A 19,295-nucleotide genomic window follows, 5' to 3' on the forward strand; every position below is an offset into this window, starting at 1 on the left:
AAAATATATGACGTCACTGTGAGTGGTCCGGAAACTTCAAGGTGGCGTCTCAATTTTGGGCCGTCGCTGGCCTATTACGCCTTCCCTCACGGTATTAAAGTGGCTATATTGGTATTGCTGACATGCGGTTTACTAGTACAGGTTCAATTACTTTTCTCTGCAGTACACTTTGAATACCTGGAAACGTTAGCCACGAAGGCCGAGCATTTGAAATATCTATCAACAAGGTTCTGGTCATATAAGCGCCGCAGTGCACAGATTTGCCTAAATGCGCTCCCATTGCACTTCCATGTTGCTCCTTTGCTCCCATCGCTCATTGGAGCGAAGCCACGCGCTCACATGCCACGCTTTAGGTTGTGGGCGAGTCCATGTGACACGTGGTGCAGGAAAACGCGGCAATATATACAACCGCTACACACGTCGTTGTGTTACGCAACGGTGAGGTGACCGCGCCCTACGACGATAACTGTAACATGAAGCGATGACATGATTAGGTGAGTCATCGAGCACACTGGACGACGTCCCGTTTTGGGGAGAAAGCGAGAAAGTGTTCTTTCCTGGTGACCTTTCATGGCAAGAAAACGCGATTATGATGTTAGGCAAAGCGAAATGATAGCTGCGACATTTAAACGAACAGTAGGTTACCTGTACGCTTGACAGCAATTGCTGTAAAGCGAAGCCAAGAAAAGGATTGCGGAAACAGTTTTCACACATTTTATTTTAAAGTATTATGAATTCCATCGTGGTGGTGCAGAAAAGGCTACTGAGTAAACTCATCTCACTCTCCAAAGAAAGGTCGAAAACATAAGAAGTTTCGTATTCACGTGAAGTTTAATTTGCACGCGGTTCTTTGCTCATCTCTCGCAATCCGTTGAGGGTCAGCGTGCGTATTCCTTGCACGGACAGAGCCAGGCCGGTGTGTTTCTCGATGACTGTTAGTACCTGGACGCCCATTATCGAGTCTAAGCCCAGCTCGCCGAGATTGGTGTTGTGGTTCAGCTTCGACGAATCTTGAAAGCCTGCGGGAATATCGTGGGATGAAGAAATTCAACGTGCGAACAATGTGGTTGCAAAATCGAGACGAATGAAACTGAAGTACGCCTTTACAGTAACAGTGCATTCGCGGAAATCTAGTGCATGAACGTCGGTCCTCGTTGCCAATTTGATGTACTTATCCAGTGCAGAGTTATATATAAAAAGTATTTGTAAAAATGCGACTGCTCTGGTGTGTGAAGCAAGCTTCTACAGCAATAGAAAGAATGAAAGCCAGTATTTGGCATCCTTGCACACCGAAGAGAACGTGTGGTTTAGGAAGAAGCTTTACTACAGGAGCTTCTATATGAACACAAGGGAAATGAGAAATCCTTGCACTCGCAATTTATTGAAGCAAATGGGACAAGGCTTGTTGCATATAAGAAGAGGTAAAGTCTAACATCGGTACGGAGCCAATTTCTGATTTGACCAGCAATGTATTGAGTTGTTTGCAAAAATAATGTTGCAGGAAATGAAAATGAAATTAGGAACAATGTAGCATCAGCCACACAACTGCGTAACTTGGGGGAAAAACTATATCACAGTTGTTTAATCTACACCTATTAAGAAAGAGAAGAAAGGGGGTTAACAGAGGCCCAATTTTTATTAGTCATATTATGAGAAGCCAACAAACACTGACACCAAGGACAACATAGGGGAAGTTACTTGTGCTTAATAAATAAAATGATGAAACGATAAATTAATGGAAATTAATGTGGATGAAAAATCAACTTGCCGCAGGTGGGGAATGATCCCGCAACCTTCGCATTTCGCAACTATTAAGAAATACACCTAAACGAGGAAAAAAACGACGTATGGAGACGGCAGTAAACTGTACTGTTAATTTTTGAGTAGGATGGAAAGTCTTTCTAGGCATTGCAAGAAGTTCGCGTAACGAAAGCATTTATATATCACATTTATGCGCTTCAGATGGTCAAACAAAGGCAATCTACAGGATTGTGATTCCTGATTTTCTTGTTTCAAGTGTGTACTCTACGGTTCACTTGTTTCATCTTACAGATATGACATGGAATTTTGTAAAAACAGCCAGGTATTCGATGAAACTTCTCAGATTGGTGGATCTCAGATTTTTCTATTATTGCGTTGAATTACATCAATATACGTTCACCAGCTGTCCAATGAAAGCTTTCCGCGTCTCACGTTTATTTGAAACAGAAAATTAGAGTCGTTGTTAATCTAGAGCTTCCTCAACCATTCCTACCCCAACCACTGGTTTTAAATGCTAAATGATGTTTGGGGCGGCTGATAATATCTTGCAATATTTTTTCAGGATAGTTTTTCTTCTGCACAAACATTTATCTGTCGGTGCAGCATGGCATTCTGGCGCATCGTCTTGGCTTGTCCAATGCTTTCCCGAGTATCTGTAGATCGTGCTGACAAAGCGAATCATGAGTGAAAGCACAATTAAAGGGCGCTGCGAGATATCGAAATTTATACACCCCAATAGAAAAACACCGGAGAATCTCCTTCTGAAATGCGGCGCAGACGAGTTTTTTGTTTAGTAATTTATTGCGCTGCAGTGTTGCATGGCATCTGTCGCATGTTGTTTCGAATTAGCGAAGTTGTATATACATATATATATATATATATATATATATATATATATGTATATATATATATATATATTTAGATAGATAGATAGATAGATAGATAGATAGATAGATAGATAGATAGATAGATAGATAGATAGATAGATAGATAGATAGATAGATAGATAGATAGATAGATAGATAGATAGATAGATAGATAGATAGATAGATAGATATACATTCGAAAGCCACGATATTATTACGGTGCTAGACTGCAACAACTTGGCAATGGCATCAATTAATACGGCAACTTTCGTTCTTTTTCGCTTATCGTCATCTGTGTGACATTCTGTTAATTTTTACGGTATTTTTCTGTCGCACCCTGTTGTTACATTACATCTCCTGTTGTATTGTTTGATTTTGACAATAGCTTGTCCGCATAAATGTGACCGACAAGCCCCTATCTCGTGTTTTCATAATAAAAGAATAATAATAGCTTGTTCGTTTTGCGCCCTGTAAGTACAACACACTGACCTATGTGTCATTCTCAGTGTTATCGCGAACATTGAACAATTATTTCTGTTAGCTATGCGCGCGTGAACGTAGTGTACCGGACTTGTGCGGGGGAAGCTTGAGATTATGCTTATGGTAGCCAGAAGCCTGGCTGCATGAAGCTCCATCAAAAAGCGCCAGATGCAACCAGCCTATTAGTGAACAGCAACAAGCGAAGTCCATTCGACGAGATGCAATTAATGAAGTTGAACGAATCTCTTTCACGGAAAAGTCATTTTTGACTTGGCATAAAGATTCTCTGGGAATATGCTTCATTCAATGTTTCACTCCCTGAGGTTTTCCTTCAACTGAATCCAGCGGGCAGTCATTGAAATCTTGTCCTAGCAAGAATAGGGTGCATGTCGTTCTGTAGAAAATGATGGTGCAGGGGAAGCCGCATTTCCTTAATGGCTCGGCGAGCAACGCCTGCAGTGTGCCGCGTAAAATGTTCACCGCTAGTCGATGGTGACACACGCTAATCTATATTAGGTGCGCTCATACGTCGTGCCGAACTCTTTTGTTCCGAAGATTACGCTACGCTACACACGCTTACATATTAGCTTCTTCCCAGTGTTTATGAATAACTACGAATTCACCCTTCGAGACCATCTTCAGAACTGAAGACGCTTGGCCTATGGCACTGTGTGTCCTTGGGTCAGAAATGAAAAGGAATGTCATTGGAGTTCCTGAAGTTGACTAACTCCCGCTACCGCTTATAGACAATGTGTGCACACTTGTGTGGGCACGCAATTGTGGCTAATACTCTTCCTTCTCTCTCTACACGGCGACCCTTAGCCCTCGTCCATGGTAACAAATTAAGCGTTACCCTCCCGGCCCCTTGCATGATTTTCGCTCTTGAATTCTGCGTCATTCTACGTGCTTCTTGATTTCACAAATGGTTGCACAATACATTGAATGATGGTACCGAGTGCAAAAAGAAACCGGAGTTATGACAATCTATTATGTGAAAACGCGCAAGGTTCATATGATTACTTCCGCCCCAAACACAATTTGTTACATTCAATGAGCATCGAGTTGTGCATTATTTTAACGCCGCGCTGCCATGTATAAGCGTCCTGGTTTATTCAGGTGGTCGAACAGCCACTACGGAGATATTGGTCCCGAGTACGTTACCTGCATGAAGACAACTTCAACAGCAAATCTTTCTTTGTGACACTCTTATCGGCTTCTTTAATATCTTTGTGCGATTATTTTAGGCTGAATGACTGTCCTTCATATTTATGAACTGGGTTACGCTGGCCCCTCTCAACTTCGAAGTTAGCTAACGGAGACATTTAGCGATGACTGGCCATGATCTTCGTAAAGAACGCAAACACGCCATATGTTGCGACACCATCGTTTTCGTGTATGTTGCAGTTGAACAAAGCATAGAGGTTGAAGCCTCTCACCGAGAATTCGCGCTACCGAGTCAACCAAGGGGTTCTTCTCTGGTTTCTTCTCTGAACTTGAAGTGACTTCAGCCTTGACCAAGCTGGAGACTACGGGGTGGTTTTGGCTGAGGAACTTCTCCAGGACCTCCAAGGCAGACCTTATATGCTGGGGCTGCATTGCCTCGAATGCCACTTGCTGGGTCTGGGCTTCGCGGGCGAGGCCAGCCTCATCTATGGCGCCCCATTGGATGGCCAATCCTAAAAAGGACATTTGAGTAGACAGAGTGAGAGGGAGAATGAGCCTTGCTCTTTTCACGCGTCACATCATAGTGGCTCTTGTGCTTTAGCAGTGACGCTCAAGTCGTGATGACTGCGTGTCTATATTATGGTTGAATGAGAAAATGCGCGTTTACGCATCTGTAACTATTCTAGAATATTATTAGCACGACATGGTGGTAACATTTGTAAATTCTCATAATGTCAGCATTTCCTTCCCTGAGTTCTTTTTGAAGAAAACAACAACAAAAAACAAACAGAGTGGGTAAAATATACAGAGAATGTCGCACGCCACGGTGCCTTTCGTATTCAAGGCAAATCTTTATAAGCGCGACGAGACGCCTCACTTGGGGCTGATGGGCACCTAGTTTGCACCAAATTTCAAATGCAGCAGAAACACTTGCCGCGTATCAGCTGCTAAATATTGCTGCTAAATCAGCTGCTAAAAATTGCTTTCATTGAGCTAGACATCGATAGCTGAATAAGGGACCGAATGTACAAAACCATGAAAATTTTTTGCCACAAAATATTTGAGCCTAATGTTTAGGTAAAGCTGGTAGCCTTGTCTGTTTCACTAGGACCGAGAAGCCTATTTGAGTCTTTAGACCATACCCTTATCCTGCATTCCTTGCACAAGTCACGCGATAGTGCATTCAAACAGCGACTCGGAAAGGCGGCCTGGCGTATAGAAAACACGGAAAAATCGTTTCAGGTTTTGTTGTTTAATGACTGCATACAGGTTGTAAGATAGGCTAGATTAATACTCGGTATCCCATTCATTACGTTGTTGCGAAATAATGGCTACCCTTTCACTGATAAATACGCATGCGCATACCGCAATGACAAACATACTAAGTCTACAAAAATATAACAAATGTACACAAGGCAAAATAAAAACTAGTCAAGAAAAGCGATTCATATGCATGAGCGTTAGGTAAAAACTTTTAGGTCCCTTTATGTAATAAATCTGCTACAATAACCGTAACACGCAAATGCCATATTCAGGTAGTCACGATATCAAACACCTAATAAACAAAGTGTTAAGAATCTACAAAAGAAGCCGAATAAAATAGATTGTGGTGTATAAAGAAATCTTGAGGCGCGTCATTATGTTTACCGAAAAATGAGCAGGGACGCTGTAATACAAAAGTTACGCGGGTCCAAGTAACTTCACTTAGCCCGAAAACAAATTCACTGTTGATATTTTGACAGTCCATGAGAAATTGGTGCACAGAAGCGTCTGGCATGTCACAGAAGAGTGGAATCCACGCAAGTCTCCACGTAGCTCAAAAAGTTAGCTATGTCAAGCACGTTCAGTCCCAAAAGAAGCAGGAGGAGATTTAAGATACGGTCTACTTTGACGTTGACAAAAAAGTGTAGAGTAGGGCCTAATTAATACAGCAATGACGTCTTATCTTTCTAGTTGAACAAATTCTTGAGAGAGTCTCTTTAAGAGCTTCAGACCTCCAGCGTTCATAGAAAGTTTTTGGCGTTAATTTCAAGGCGATTCATTGAGTTATCAGACTAATCACAGTAAGAAGTGAGCATCAGATGCCAGTCGGTAAGCTACCCATCTGATAGTTATAGCACTGTGACTATGAATCCGCTGAAAATGAACTTGCTTGCTGCGAAATCAAACGATAGTGAATTTGCTTGAGGCAGCTAGCAGGAATGAGCATAAAAGCAATATTCACTCAATGGCTTCATTGCTGCTTTTCAGTCAAAATACATCATGCAAATTGTTACGTATTTCATTATCCGATATATATTTTGCAGGCCCAGTGATTCCAAACAGTTCTGATGACGTAGATGACGTCTCGCACGACAAACGACGTGTCATGCTTTCATTTTGCGCCGGGACGTAAACGACAGGCGTTGAGAGACTCTCTGCTCTAGATCAAAAAGAAAATACAAATGTGTTGCTGTCTTACTATGGACTCAGGCGCAGGAGGGCCAAGAATTTAGTTTCTTGGGGATGGGTTATTCATTTATGAAACCCTTGAACAGCCAGAGTAGCAAAAATTATGGCAAAATGTTCCAGAACTAATGAATTGGTGATGAGAGCGCAATACGTTACATATTAGAACAGCCATTCGAAAGAGAAAAGTCTGTAGAAGATGAATATCGTGTTGTGTTTTTCGCCTGGCTGAATTTGGCAGAGCTTAATTGAGAGATACAGTATTAACAGATTGTTCGCTAGCCTCAGCTATAAGAGGGCTGCTTAATCTTGTGTGAGGCAAGCAAGAAACATGTAATCTGGGTATATTGATATTCTAACTGACATGGGTGACAGATCTCGTAGTTGAACATCCCGACATTGAAATCTAAAAGAGTTCAAAGCACTGTTTTGTGGCACAAACCGGCTTTATTCACAGTGTGTGCTATAACCACTGCTTGTCTTCTAGAATACACTTAGTTAAAATAGTAAATCAGGAGCCGCAGAGCACGTGACCTTACAATGCCGGGCTGTAAAAAAGAATGTAGCACCTGTATGCGGCTTCACACCTAGGATATTAGAAGTCAATCGCTTCTGGATACCATACGAAACGTGCGATTTTGCCTGTCAGGCGCAACACAAACATGAATTTAATTTCTGTCTTTCTCTTCAAATGGCATCCTAGGAGCTAATTACGAAATGCAGTCGCTGACTCGACTTGCAGCACCTTCGGTCTTTGAATTATAATGGAGAACGTCGGTTGAAAAACCGCATGGAGTAAGTCTGAGCGGATAAACACAACGTGTCACGCAGACATTTTTTTCAAGCAAGAATCGCTTGTATTCAGTCGTTCTGTGGAAGTTAATTCCTCGCATTTGTCGCACCATGAAACCAGACATACTTATTTGCCACATTGATGTCAGTTTTTTCTCTAAGCGGCGTCAAACACTTGACACATGGAACAAATTTTCTTGCATACTTCAACCCCTAAATTGGGTTTCTTTAAACATCGTAAGACGCCGTCGACTTACCGGGAAACCCGTCCGCCACGCGACGTTCACACAAGCGCTCCAACGTGGAGTCGACGTAACCGGATAGCGTTCTTCCCGAAGTCCCGCGACCAGAACAGACCGAGGAGAAGACGACAAAGTGGTCTAGATGCGGGCACAATTTTCGGGAATGCTCGTCCAAGTGCTGCATGCCCTCGGCTTTGGTCTTGTAGTCGGTTTGGAACACCTCATTCGCGTGATCGGCTACCCAGCTGTCTTCATGGCACTGTACGGAAAACAAAGTTTTTCGTGATTACTCCTCCAATGCGTGGCAGAAAATGACCATTTCTGAGGCGAGGCTGCGAACAATGAAGCAACAGCGACAATGAAAGTGCCTAAATCAAGTGATTAATATAAAAATCAGAAGGCCTCCCTACATTTAAGGGCACTATAGTGATTTTAGGAACGATTCCGTCATCGCCGAGCTTTCATCATTTGGCATCATTTTTTGAACCATTAAAATATTATCAAGAATAGAGTTCTTGAATGCGGTTCTTGCGGTTCTTAACCCACGGGACCTCCTAGTGTTTGTGATCTATGTAAAAATTTCTTGAAATATACTGAAATAATTCTGAAGAATAATCTGGAAAGGCACGTTGGCGCAAGGCAAATGAGAGGCAAATGCATGCTTTGCCTCTCATTCGCCGAGTAACCTCTCAAAGCTGCATCATATCCGATGTAATTCTGTACAGTGATGGTTGATTCTTCGCAGCGTCCCATACGCGTTCTTCGCTTGACGCAGATATAAGAAAAATCAATTCCATACACTATAGCCTTCCCCAACCTATTGTGTTTTTGAAGGCGGGAGATGACTTTATAACAGAACGTATATTGCACGCTCGCTTTCGTCGAAACGCTCTGTTTGAGCCCATGGTCGTCGCCCCAATACGACCCGCTACTTCTTGCTACATTTTCTCTCACGTTGCGCTGCGCGCCAAGTCTTCCAACGTTGTGCGTTGTGTTCCGTTCGTTTATGAGGAATTTTACGAAGGGATAGCAATTGAGAACGTATCTGGGTTCCTAATTACCAATTTTGTTTCAAGTAAATCACAGGCCTCTGTCGTTCCCGATGAGCATAGAGGACTCTGGCAGGGACGAAAGCTCTGTTGTCATTGAATGGAACCCAATGTCCACTCCATTCTCGGCAAAGCAGGCGTTGACAGAGCATTTTGTTTAAAAAGAGGCTCAAACATAAATCCAGAAAGAGCGGGCCTGCTATCGGAAACGCCAATTGCAAATACCAAATATCAAACGCAAATATCAACAAATGTGCGAACATTTCTGGATGCCAGCACACCAAAATGTGGGCGTCAGGCTCAGAACCGAGTCCGCAACCTCGCGCTCGGCGTTGAGGACGTATTAAGCTACTCAGCTACGGCGGTGGGTGAGCGCCCGTTCAGCCTAACTGGGACAGACGAGTGGTTTACTTCCAGGGCAATGTATGTTGGGACGATATTTCAACGGGCCATCTTTACGTCCTACGGCGCTGATCAGACGAGTCATGTGAACGATGAACGCGCAGATTATATCATCCGAAGAATTTCAGGCAACACTAGCTCGCTGTGTCCGAGACTACAACTGTAACTAAGTTAAAAGCGAAAGAGGTGATTTGTTGGTCCTTTGAATACATTTATGCTCATCGTGATGCATAACGCAGCCTTCTGGCTTTTGGAGTGCAGATCGATAGATGGGCACAAAAATCGCCATCTGCAACGGATGGCGTGGGCTGCCAAAGATGATTTTGGCTCACCACAGAAACGTTGAAGATGCCGCCGATAGGACCCATTGCTTCGGCTTCCTTGATTATCTGCAAAGCACCGCGCGTTGTGGACACGTCGGCTTCGCTGATGACTACCGAGGCGCCGGCTGTCTGCCACCGATGCAGGCAGAGACGTTGGTACCCCGTAAACGTTCCGTGACTGACGGTGAGAAGAAGATTCCGGCAGCCTCGACTGACCATCCAGTCTACAAACTCCAGAGCGAAGCTGTTCACTTCTCCGACGATGACGTAAGCCTTGTGCCTGTAGAAGTATGTGCGGGGGACAGCTTCCACCGTGAAGGGTTGACTGCCGTCCTTGGCTTCCTGGCATTTGTCTGGTCGCACCTGCGGGAATAACGCACAGATCTGATTTTAGAGAGATAGCAAAGAGAGAGAGAGTGAGAGAGACGTAGGAAAGGCAGGAAGGTTAACCAGACTGGTCAGGATCACGCGCAGGGTTTCTCGCCGAAAGGTGACGGAGGCCAAATTTTGAAAGCATTGATTTTCCTGGTGTTTTCCCCCACTTTGCTTGGACGGCATTATCAGCGGCACGGTCATGTAAACTGCGCCGATGGCGGAGATAATGTAATCAAAGCTGTGCCGATCGCGCAGACAGTGCGAACAAAGGCTGTAACTCGGCTTGCCAGTCCTGACACAAGTGCACTACCTGTGTGTCCTCGTAATGGTTTGAATGTAGTTCGTAACGTCGGCCGGTCCTGCAGGCACGGCAGCTCCACATTGCCCGCACCCCACATACCACGCATAGCAACAACCATACAGCTAACTAATGCCCGCAGCAGCAATATCTCAACGTGTCTACAGGAGAGCTATCCCTTACGAGGAAGGTTTCGCCCGGGGGCTCCTGTATAAATGTAAGGGAAGGAAGAAATCATTTTTTCTCTACATCCAGTGCAAGCAATTTGATCAGGTTTGTTTCATTTAAACAAAAATGCCAATGACTGCATTTAGCATAATTATTTTGTTAAAGCCATCATTTCTACAAGAAAAAAAATTATGAGAATTCAATAAATGCAATTAAACAAAACATTCGCTTGCAACTCTCTCGCTCGCCATTGAAGGAAAGAACGACGATTCTGTAATCTGCGCCTAATAATACGTCTAACAGGGACAAAATTGATTTGTTATACACAGATGTGAAACACACCACTAATACGCGAGTAGGATGGTCGCAAAACCTTCTTGAACATTCATACAAATTTGCGGAAGGTGTAAATACATATTCGAAATTTGGCCACTTAAGGTGACTTACACGAGGCTACAGAAGGTTACAGAATCACCACATCATTTTTTTGACACTCACATATAAATCTGTAGATGTGATGCTTCTAGATTTTTAAGCTTAGGAATTGCCGAGAATTATCGCAAATACTTTTAGGTCATACATCAAAATAGTTTCGGGTACATTCACTCGGATCAAACTTTCTTTCTCAAACGCAACAATTTCGTTCTAATTGACCAATGGCCTGTTTCATAAAAGCATTTCTGCGTTTTACAAGGCATCAGAGTTGGCCTCGAGCTAAAGCTGCCTCGTAACATTGACAACCATTCACCAGTAATTTCTGATGAATTATTTTCGAGCGCATCCTCTCGTCTACTGTTATATTGAATTTGCCAGCCTGTTACGGCAAGAAGCAACTAGGCGTATTCCAGCATTCGATTCTGACAACTGGTATTCAGCGCCTGTGAAAAAAAATCCTTCAAGGATGTCCGAAAGCAAAAGAACAAAGAGACGAATTAGAAGCACGACACTGTCACTGGAAAATATACGATTAGCTCCAGCTGCAGCCACTAGCTTCGACGCTGAGGTCTCGCTCGTCAGGGACACGTGTGATCAGGTAGGTGCCGGAAGTAGGTGACACTGACATTATGCGAAGTGTGCAATGGTACCTATTGCACGGTCCACATCAACACATTAGGAGGCATGTCTGCACCTACAGTTGTGGTACATTCGTGTTACGGCATTCATAACAGGCATTATGACATCATGATAATAATCATAATAATTCATCTTCGATAGATGTCTGGCTAACGTATGGAGCCTGTCATCTTACACATTTTCACAGAAACCAACGTAGGCAACGTCAACACATTTTACATTAGAGACAAAGTACACTGGTTCCATTTCTGCTTTTGTCGCTGAAGTCAGGCTCTCAGGGCATCTTATGCAAAGGGGGCTTCCGTTGCGATTTTGTTTCTCTTTTGTTTGTCGTGACAAACTAGAAAACGCTCTTCCATTAAGCTGCTCACTCCAACTTGGATCACTGGATATTGAATACGACGTATGTGCCTCACTTCAGCATGCCTCTTTGGTGTGAATTTGGCACACGGCTTGTGCAACGGAGTAAGTGTCGCTGTCCAATGAATAAAAAAATCTGGTTGAAGTTTTTCCGCTGGTGGGCGCAGTAACTTCGACATTCATCGTCGCGTGGGTTCTGGCGATTTTTCTGCCTTGTGAAGGAAAATTAAATCGCTATATTCTAGTAAGTATAAAGAGTACTGGACATAGCTACGCGTTGAGCAGGTCATACCTTGACGTCCTGTTTCGCCACGCGTCCGTTTTGAACCGCGACGAGACTGTGACGTGCATAAGGAGGACTTGAAATCCAATTACCTGAAGTACAACTTTGCCGGCGTTCGCTTCGGAGGCTTCCAGTGCGAATGCATCCATAACCTGAGATCGCGGGAACACGGTGGCAGGCAGGGGCCTCACGGCGCCCGATGCGATTCCTCCACGCAGTAGTTCGGCGACTCGCCGCTTGTCCTCCGCTGCACTGGCGTCGTTCAAGAACAGGGAATCTGTCGCGATGGAGCTGACGTTGATGACATTGCGCTTCGGGGACAGCTCTTCGCGTGGACGATGCGAGGTTGTGCCAATGGCATCAGTAACGAGGTGTCGGCCGTTCCACGCCAGACAGTTAGCGATGGCTTTACTACTGGCACCGCGAAGAGTGTCGAGCACGAGGTCCACACCTAAAGCACGAGCGAAACAAGAAATCGAAGTTGCTGAAAACAGTGAACTTAAGGAAAGTAAAAAAATAAACAAAGAAATAATGAGACGTCTGGATGACAGTTAAGATGTCCACGAAACCTTATCGAAAACCTAAAGTTCAAGTTAAAGTTGAATATAATACAGGGAGCAGCAAATGAATCGACACTCAATACGAGCAAAATGAAACTGAGAAATCCCGCACAGAGAAAATGAGCAAAATGCAGTGAGAGATAATGAAGCGAAACAAAATACGGCGCCACATTAGTACAAAGACAAGGACAGTAGCGAAGAAAATATGCAGGAGTTAACGAAGTATCTCAAGACAGAGCACATTGGCAGTGGGGATATCTGCTGAATGACAATGTGCCGTACTAGTTCTTCGCACAAACGACATCTGAGCGACAAAATAGTCGTGTATTTGGTGCTGTGTTTATACGCAAAAGAGGGCCGTTGGAAAATTTGAAACTAACCGAAAGCCATGTTTTCTTTGTACAGCTGCTTTTGGTTTGTGTCTACATTCACAGGATGAGCGTAATTGCGTCTTTTGACAAGGATGAGTATTCTTAGGACACTTCACGCAGTTGCCGGTATCTATCTATCTATCTATCTATCTATCTATCTATCTATCTATCTATCTATCTATCTATCTATCTATCTATCTATCTATCTATCTATCTATCTATCTATCTATCTATCTATCTATCTATCTATCTATCTATCTATCTATCTATCTATCTATCTATCTATCTATCTATCTATCTATCTATCTATCTATCTATCTATCTATCTATCTATCTATCTATCTATCTATCTATCTATCTATCTATCTATCTATCTATCTATCTAATACCTGTAACCGCAGAGCATCAGTTTGCTGCGGCGCTGAAACCGCGTTCGAAACGAACCATCGGGCGGCCACTAGATACATTACACTAGCTTTGTGCCGCTCTGCAGAGGACCTTGTACATGACAAGTTATGTCACGTGGTATGCGCCACCGATCAACGGATATATTGGATGCCAACTGTGGTCACTCGGTTACGCTATGCGTGTGTGCTGCTCTTCAATCAATGGCTAAGAAAGCCTCAAAAATTTCTGCGAGGCAGGGAGTAATTCAATTCGTGTCACTCCACACGTTGCGGAAAGCAGCCGACCCTTCTTTGGGCTGATCTGGTACGACCCAAGCCCGGCGCCAATACCCAGCCTGCTCCGACATCTCGTAGCAACCCGCCCACAGAGCAAGCTAGAGACGCGGAAGTCATTCGCTTACGCAAAGAAAACGACGACCTCAAGAACACGATCAAGACACTAGTTAGCGAAATGGCAGAGATTAGGAAACTCGTTTCGAATGTGTCGGGTAACGGAGCGTCAGTCACGGCCACCGAGACTCCAATCCCAGCTCCGGTAGACGGTACTGCGACGTCCTCCAAACGCAGGGCAGTACTCAAACAAACATGTGAATCGGGAGCGTTGTCTGCAGAAGTCAGCGAGATTAAGCAAAGTCTCATTGGGCTGGCAGATGGCCTCAAACAGGTCACCGCTAGCGTCGCTTGCCTCAGTGATAACGTTCGCCAAATTCAGGTTGCGCTCGGGGACCCCAACAGGGGCCTCGGAGCTCTCGCAGATCGCATCGACGCCACTGAGGCGCGAATGGCTTCATCCGCCTCCGTCGTACAACCGCTAAGCGTTCCCGCCATACTAAAGGAAGCTACACTTCATTATCCCAGTGCGGCGACAGGAGGACCCATTCTTTGCGCAGGCCTTACTGCCCCGTCAGGTGGTAGTCCGTCAGGTCAGCCATAATGGATAGATCCAAAGAGAGTTTTCGCATTTGGCAATGGAACTGCAGAGGGTATTCTAACAAAAAAGCCCCTCTGCAGCAGTTTTTCAGGTCTTTCTCTGCGAAACCTCAGGTCATTGCTCTCCAAGAAACATTAATCTCCGCAGCCTCGCTCCAGGGATACAGGGCCGTGTCGGGCCGGCCCGGGGGGCGAGGGATTTGCACCTTGATCGATAAACGGCTAACTCATATCACCCACGACCTCAAGCTGGCGAGTGGTAGAATCGAATATGTCATGGTTGAGATCCTGCTCGACGTTCCGCAGCGGAATCAGCGCAGAAACAGCGTGTTCGTCCTCAATGTATATAGCAACCCCAGAGACTCGCGCCAGCAGTTCAAGACCATTCTCAAAAAGGCGACCGACTTGGCCGGCCCTCGACCCTTCGTCGTCGTCGGCGACTTCAACGCACCTTATGGCATCTGGGGTTACGTCTACGACACTACCAAGGGGCGAAACCTGTGGCAAGACGCGAACGAGATGGACCTCACTCTGGTCACTGACAAGGATTTCCCTACCCGCATTGGCAACTCCATCACCCGGGACTCGACACCCGACCTCGCCTTCGTGAGGAACGTCGAGGACGTGGGTTGGGAGAACACCGCCATGGAGTTTGGCAGCGACCACTACATTCTCGAGACCAACTTCAAGGTGTCTCGGAGTAGGGTTAGGGAATTCACGTTCATAGATTGGGACCATTTTCGCAGGATTCGTGATGAACCCGGGAGAGCCAGGGCACCTGCCACTCTCGAAGAATGGTGTGAAGGCATCCGGACCGACGCTTCCGCGGCCACGAAGAAAGTAAAAACAGATCTCAACGTCGAGCGGATGGACAGCAGACTAGCCCACCTGATCGAGGCCAAAACCGCCATGCTCCGCCGATGGAAGGGTCAAAGGCTCAATCGCAGACTCCGAAAGAAGATTTCGGAGCTCAACAAGGTCATCGAAGACCACTGCAAGGCGCTATGCCAGCAGCAGTGGGGCGAGCTCTGCGAATCCATCGACGGACAGATGCGCAACGGCAAATCCTGGGGTATGCTGAAGCACCTTCTGGATGAAAGCGGCTCGAAGTCAAATCAAAGGCATACTTTGGCCCGGGCCCTTCACGAAGCCACCAGGTCTAACACGGTCGATGAACTCGTCGCAAAACTCGTACAGAAGTACCTGCCTGTCCATCGCGACGGAGATCCGTCGACCCAACTCCCGGACTACCGAGGCCCTCCACGACCTGAGCTGGATGAAGACTTCTCCATTGCCGAGGTCAGGCAGGCCATCTTCGCGCTCAACCGCAAGTCTGCGCCGGGTCCGGACGGAGTCACCAACAGAATGTTGAGGAACCTCGACGACACGTCGATTGTCTTTCTGACCGACAAGATAAACGAGTCCTGGAAGAGCGGCATTGTACCTGCAGAATGGAAGACGGCCTGCACGGTGCTCATTCCCAAGCCCGGCAAGGCCCCGAACATCGACAACTTGAGGCCGATTTCTCTGACCTCCTGCGTCGGCAAGGTCATGGAGCGCGTCGTCCTCAACAGGCTTAACAGGTACCTCGAAGACAACGAGGTTTACACCTACAACATGATCGGCTTCCGTGCCGGACTCTCAACGCAGGATGCCATGAAACTAATCAAGCATCAGATTGTGGATGGCCGTTCCAGAGACGTCAAGGCTCTGCTCGGTCTGGATCTCGAGAAGGCTTTCGACAACGTGCTCCACACCTTCATCGTCAAGACCATTTCAGACCTGGGTCTCGGTTCCAGATTCCACAACTACGTCAGCTCTTTTCTAACTGACAGGAAGGCCAAGCTTCGCATTGGAGACTTCCGCTCCGAAGATGTGCCCCTCGGAGGGCAGGGCACTCCTCAGGGCGCCGTCATCTCCCCAACATTGTTTAACATCTGTATGATTGGTCTTTCGGAGAGGTTGGCCCGCGTCGAGGACGTCAAGCACACCATTTACGCCGATGACATCACCATATGGTGCTCCCGCGGCTGCGAGGGCAGAGTCGAAGAAGCCATGCAGGAGGCGATTGACGTGATCGAGGAGTATCTCCGCCCCACCGGACTTCGATGCTCCCCCGCCAAGTCGGAGCTGCTACTTTACAGAAAAGAGAAGGGAGGCAGACCCAAAGATTGGAAACCAGTCTCTGAAAGCAGCATCAGACTTCGCACTTGTGACGGGGGGGTGATACCCAGGGTCGACGTTATTCGGGTCCTGGGCATGTTTGTCGAATTCAACGGCGGAAACGGAACAGCTCTGCGCAGGATTATCGCAAAGACGGAGAACGCTTTCCGCCTAGTACGCAGAATCGCAAACCGGCATCGAGGCATGAAGGAAAGCAATCTTCTCAGGCTGATCAATGCCTTCGTACTCTGCCACCTCACGTACACGATTTCCATGCACAACTGGCTCAGAGCGGAGCGAGACAAGCTCAACGTTCTTATCCGCAAAATAGTCAAGAGGGCTCTCGGGCTACCCATCAGGACCCATACCGAGGATCTCTTGAAGCTGGGGGTACATAACACCGCCGAGGAGATTGCCGAAGCCCAAGAACGCACGCAACTCAGTCGCCTGGCCACCACAGCGGCAGGTAAACGAATCCTCGAAGAGCTGGGTTACCACCCTGCGGAATTCTCGATGGTCAGTACCCCGATCCCTAGGTGCATTCGAGACAAGTTCGTAGTGGCCCCTGTGCCCCGAAACGTCCATCCCGTCCACAACGAGGGCCGACGCAAGGCCAGAGCAGCCGCCATCCTCAAACAGATCAAGCGATACGACATTAGCGCAAGCTTCGTCGACGCTGCGGAGTACAGTGACGTTGTGGTCGACTCGAGCGGAAACATTTCCAATAGCGCTTCGATTCGCACTTCAGACCCCGGAATCGCCGAGCAAGTCGCCATCGCCCTCGCCCTGCTAGACGGTCGTGGGTCCGAAATATATAGTGACTCCAAAACGGCAGTTAGGGCTTTTCAAAAGGGTTGCATCGCCAAGGAAGCTCTTCGTCTTCTTAGCGGCTCGAGTCCACATGCTCTCGCAAACCATTCAATTCACTGGTTTCCCGCACACGTAGGATCGGTCGAGGGTGCTCCCCCGAACCTCAATGAGTCTGCCCACGAGGCTGCGCGTGACTTCACCGACCGCGCTTCCTCTATAAGGGGCACTGACTCCCCTCCTATCTACGGTCACAGGGACGCTCCTGCTACTCACAACGAGATTATTAAATATTTCTACATGTCCAGAAGGGTCTTTCCACCCCCTCACCCCAAGTTGAATAGGGCGCAAGCCGTTTCGCTTAGGCTCCTACAGACCAGCACATATCCGTGTCTGTCCGCTCTCCACGAGGCTTACCCCGACGTGTATCGCGACGACGCCTGCCCGTCCTGCGGCCAGACCTCCACTCTACCCCACATGCTCTGGGAGTGCGGGTCGACATACCCCAAGTTCATCAAGGAGGAGTGGGACTCGCTTCTGCGTAGCCCCGCTCTAGAAAAGCAAATCCTGGCTGTCCGGCGTGCCCGCGACCGGGCCGGTGGGCTAGACCTGCCGGTCCCGACGTGGGACTAGCCGGGTGCGCGACGAGTTCGCGTCCTCGCCGGACCTACAATAAAGTTTATTCACTCACTCACTCGTGTCACATGTTTTCAGTCGAAGCTAGATATATATATATATATATATATATATATATATATATATATATATATATATATATATATATATATATATATATATATATATATATATATATATATATATATATGCAGGCACGCGCCACGCACGCACATCACAGCGTGTCCTCGGGTGAGCGCTACACAGAGGACCGGCTGCATACAGGCCCCGCGCCTGACGCGTTTCGCTGGGGGCAATACGGTGCTTCGCTACAGTACTTCAATGCAAATCGAATGAGTGTCGACATTCGTTTTTGAAATTGGTCCTACCGGAATTGCCTCGATTTAAAAGCTCATTATTGCGGGTGATTACGCCGAATGTTTAGAAAAAGTTGCCACAACATAATTTCGACGCCGGGGCGGTGCATATCAAAGCAATAATCACAAATAACTTGATTATCTTTTACATGGTTGCTATCTGTAAACGTTCTCGTAATATTAGAGGGTGGGTTCACAAAGACAAGACCTGTTTGAGAAATGACGCTATCATACGATAAGACATCTCTTAGAAAAACTCAGCAGAATTGGAGGATAACCTGTACATTGCCATTGAACGCGTGTGAAATGTCAGATGCGTGTATTATGGGTGTTCAGAATCGTGATTTCCATCAGACACGAAATTCAACCTCTCACCTTTATCTTTGGTCTGTTCAAGGATGTGTTCTTCTAAGCAACGGCTGTTGTAGCTTATGATGTGCCTGTCTTGAAGCTGTGGGAACCGGTTCTTGATGAAGTGCCGCTCTTTTGTCGAACCTGTTCGCCACGAGAAGATGGTAAAACCAGTTATATCCACGACCGTTAAAGCTCTTTCAGCTTATATAAACAGCACACTTTGCCTAAGCAGGGCGAAACAGAACTTTGTTTTCACCATGTGTGCACACCAGCACATGGGAAGCGCTGAGCAATAAAAAAAAGCGAGAAACAGAAGTTTTTATATTTAATTACTGAATGCAGCAAATTACAATCACCTAGACGTCACCGTGCAAGAGGTATTGTGTGGGAGGCTGCCATGTTGGATTTGTTCTACAGGACAAAGGATGCGTCCCTGCTTTCTTTTCTTTTACTCATAGCAACTGAATTGCGTTAGTAGAGCACGAACTCTCATGCTCTTATGCTACACAATTACTGTATTCTATAGCAAGCCTCCATAAACACTTGTCGCTTGGTAACAACAGGTTGGTACTTTTATCTGAGTTGTTTAGTCAAAAAAGCGCAAAAGCTATGCATATGCATGGCTT

General features: G+C 46.2%; 1 protein-coding gene across 2 annotated transcripts in view; it reads right to left on the minus strand.

The window, feature by feature from the left end:
- Nucleotides 1-698: 698 nt before the first annotated feature.
- The window catches only part of LOC139048843 (fatty acid synthase-like), a 157,313-nt gene continuing 138,716 nt past the window's right edge, over nucleotides 699-19,295 (minus strand). For both annotated transcript variants that reach the window (XM_070523715.1, XM_070523717.1), the window contains 6 exons: nucleotides 18,691-18,810; nucleotides 12,178-12,536; nucleotides 9,537-9,890; nucleotides 7,769-8,012; nucleotides 4,544-4,783; nucleotides 699-1,019 (listed from right to left, as the gene is read on the minus strand). In XM_070523715.1, the coding sequence (XP_070379816.1) occupies nucleotides 832-1,019; nucleotides 4,544-4,783; nucleotides 7,769-8,012; nucleotides 9,537-9,890; nucleotides 12,178-12,536; nucleotides 18,691-18,810 (1,505 nt within the window). In that variant the 3' untranslated portion in view covers nucleotides 699-831. The remainder of the gene's footprint in view (nucleotides 1,020-4,543; nucleotides 4,784-7,768; nucleotides 8,013-9,536; nucleotides 9,891-12,177; nucleotides 12,537-18,690; nucleotides 18,811-19,295) is intronic.

Source organism: Dermacentor albipictus, chromosome 8 (genome assembly GCF_038994185.2).
Source record: "Dermacentor albipictus isolate Rhodes 1998 colony chromosome 8, USDA_Dalb.pri_finalv2, whole genome shotgun sequence".
Classification (NCBI taxonomy): domain Eukaryota; kingdom Metazoa; phylum Arthropoda; class Arachnida; order Ixodida; family Ixodidae; genus Dermacentor; species Dermacentor albipictus.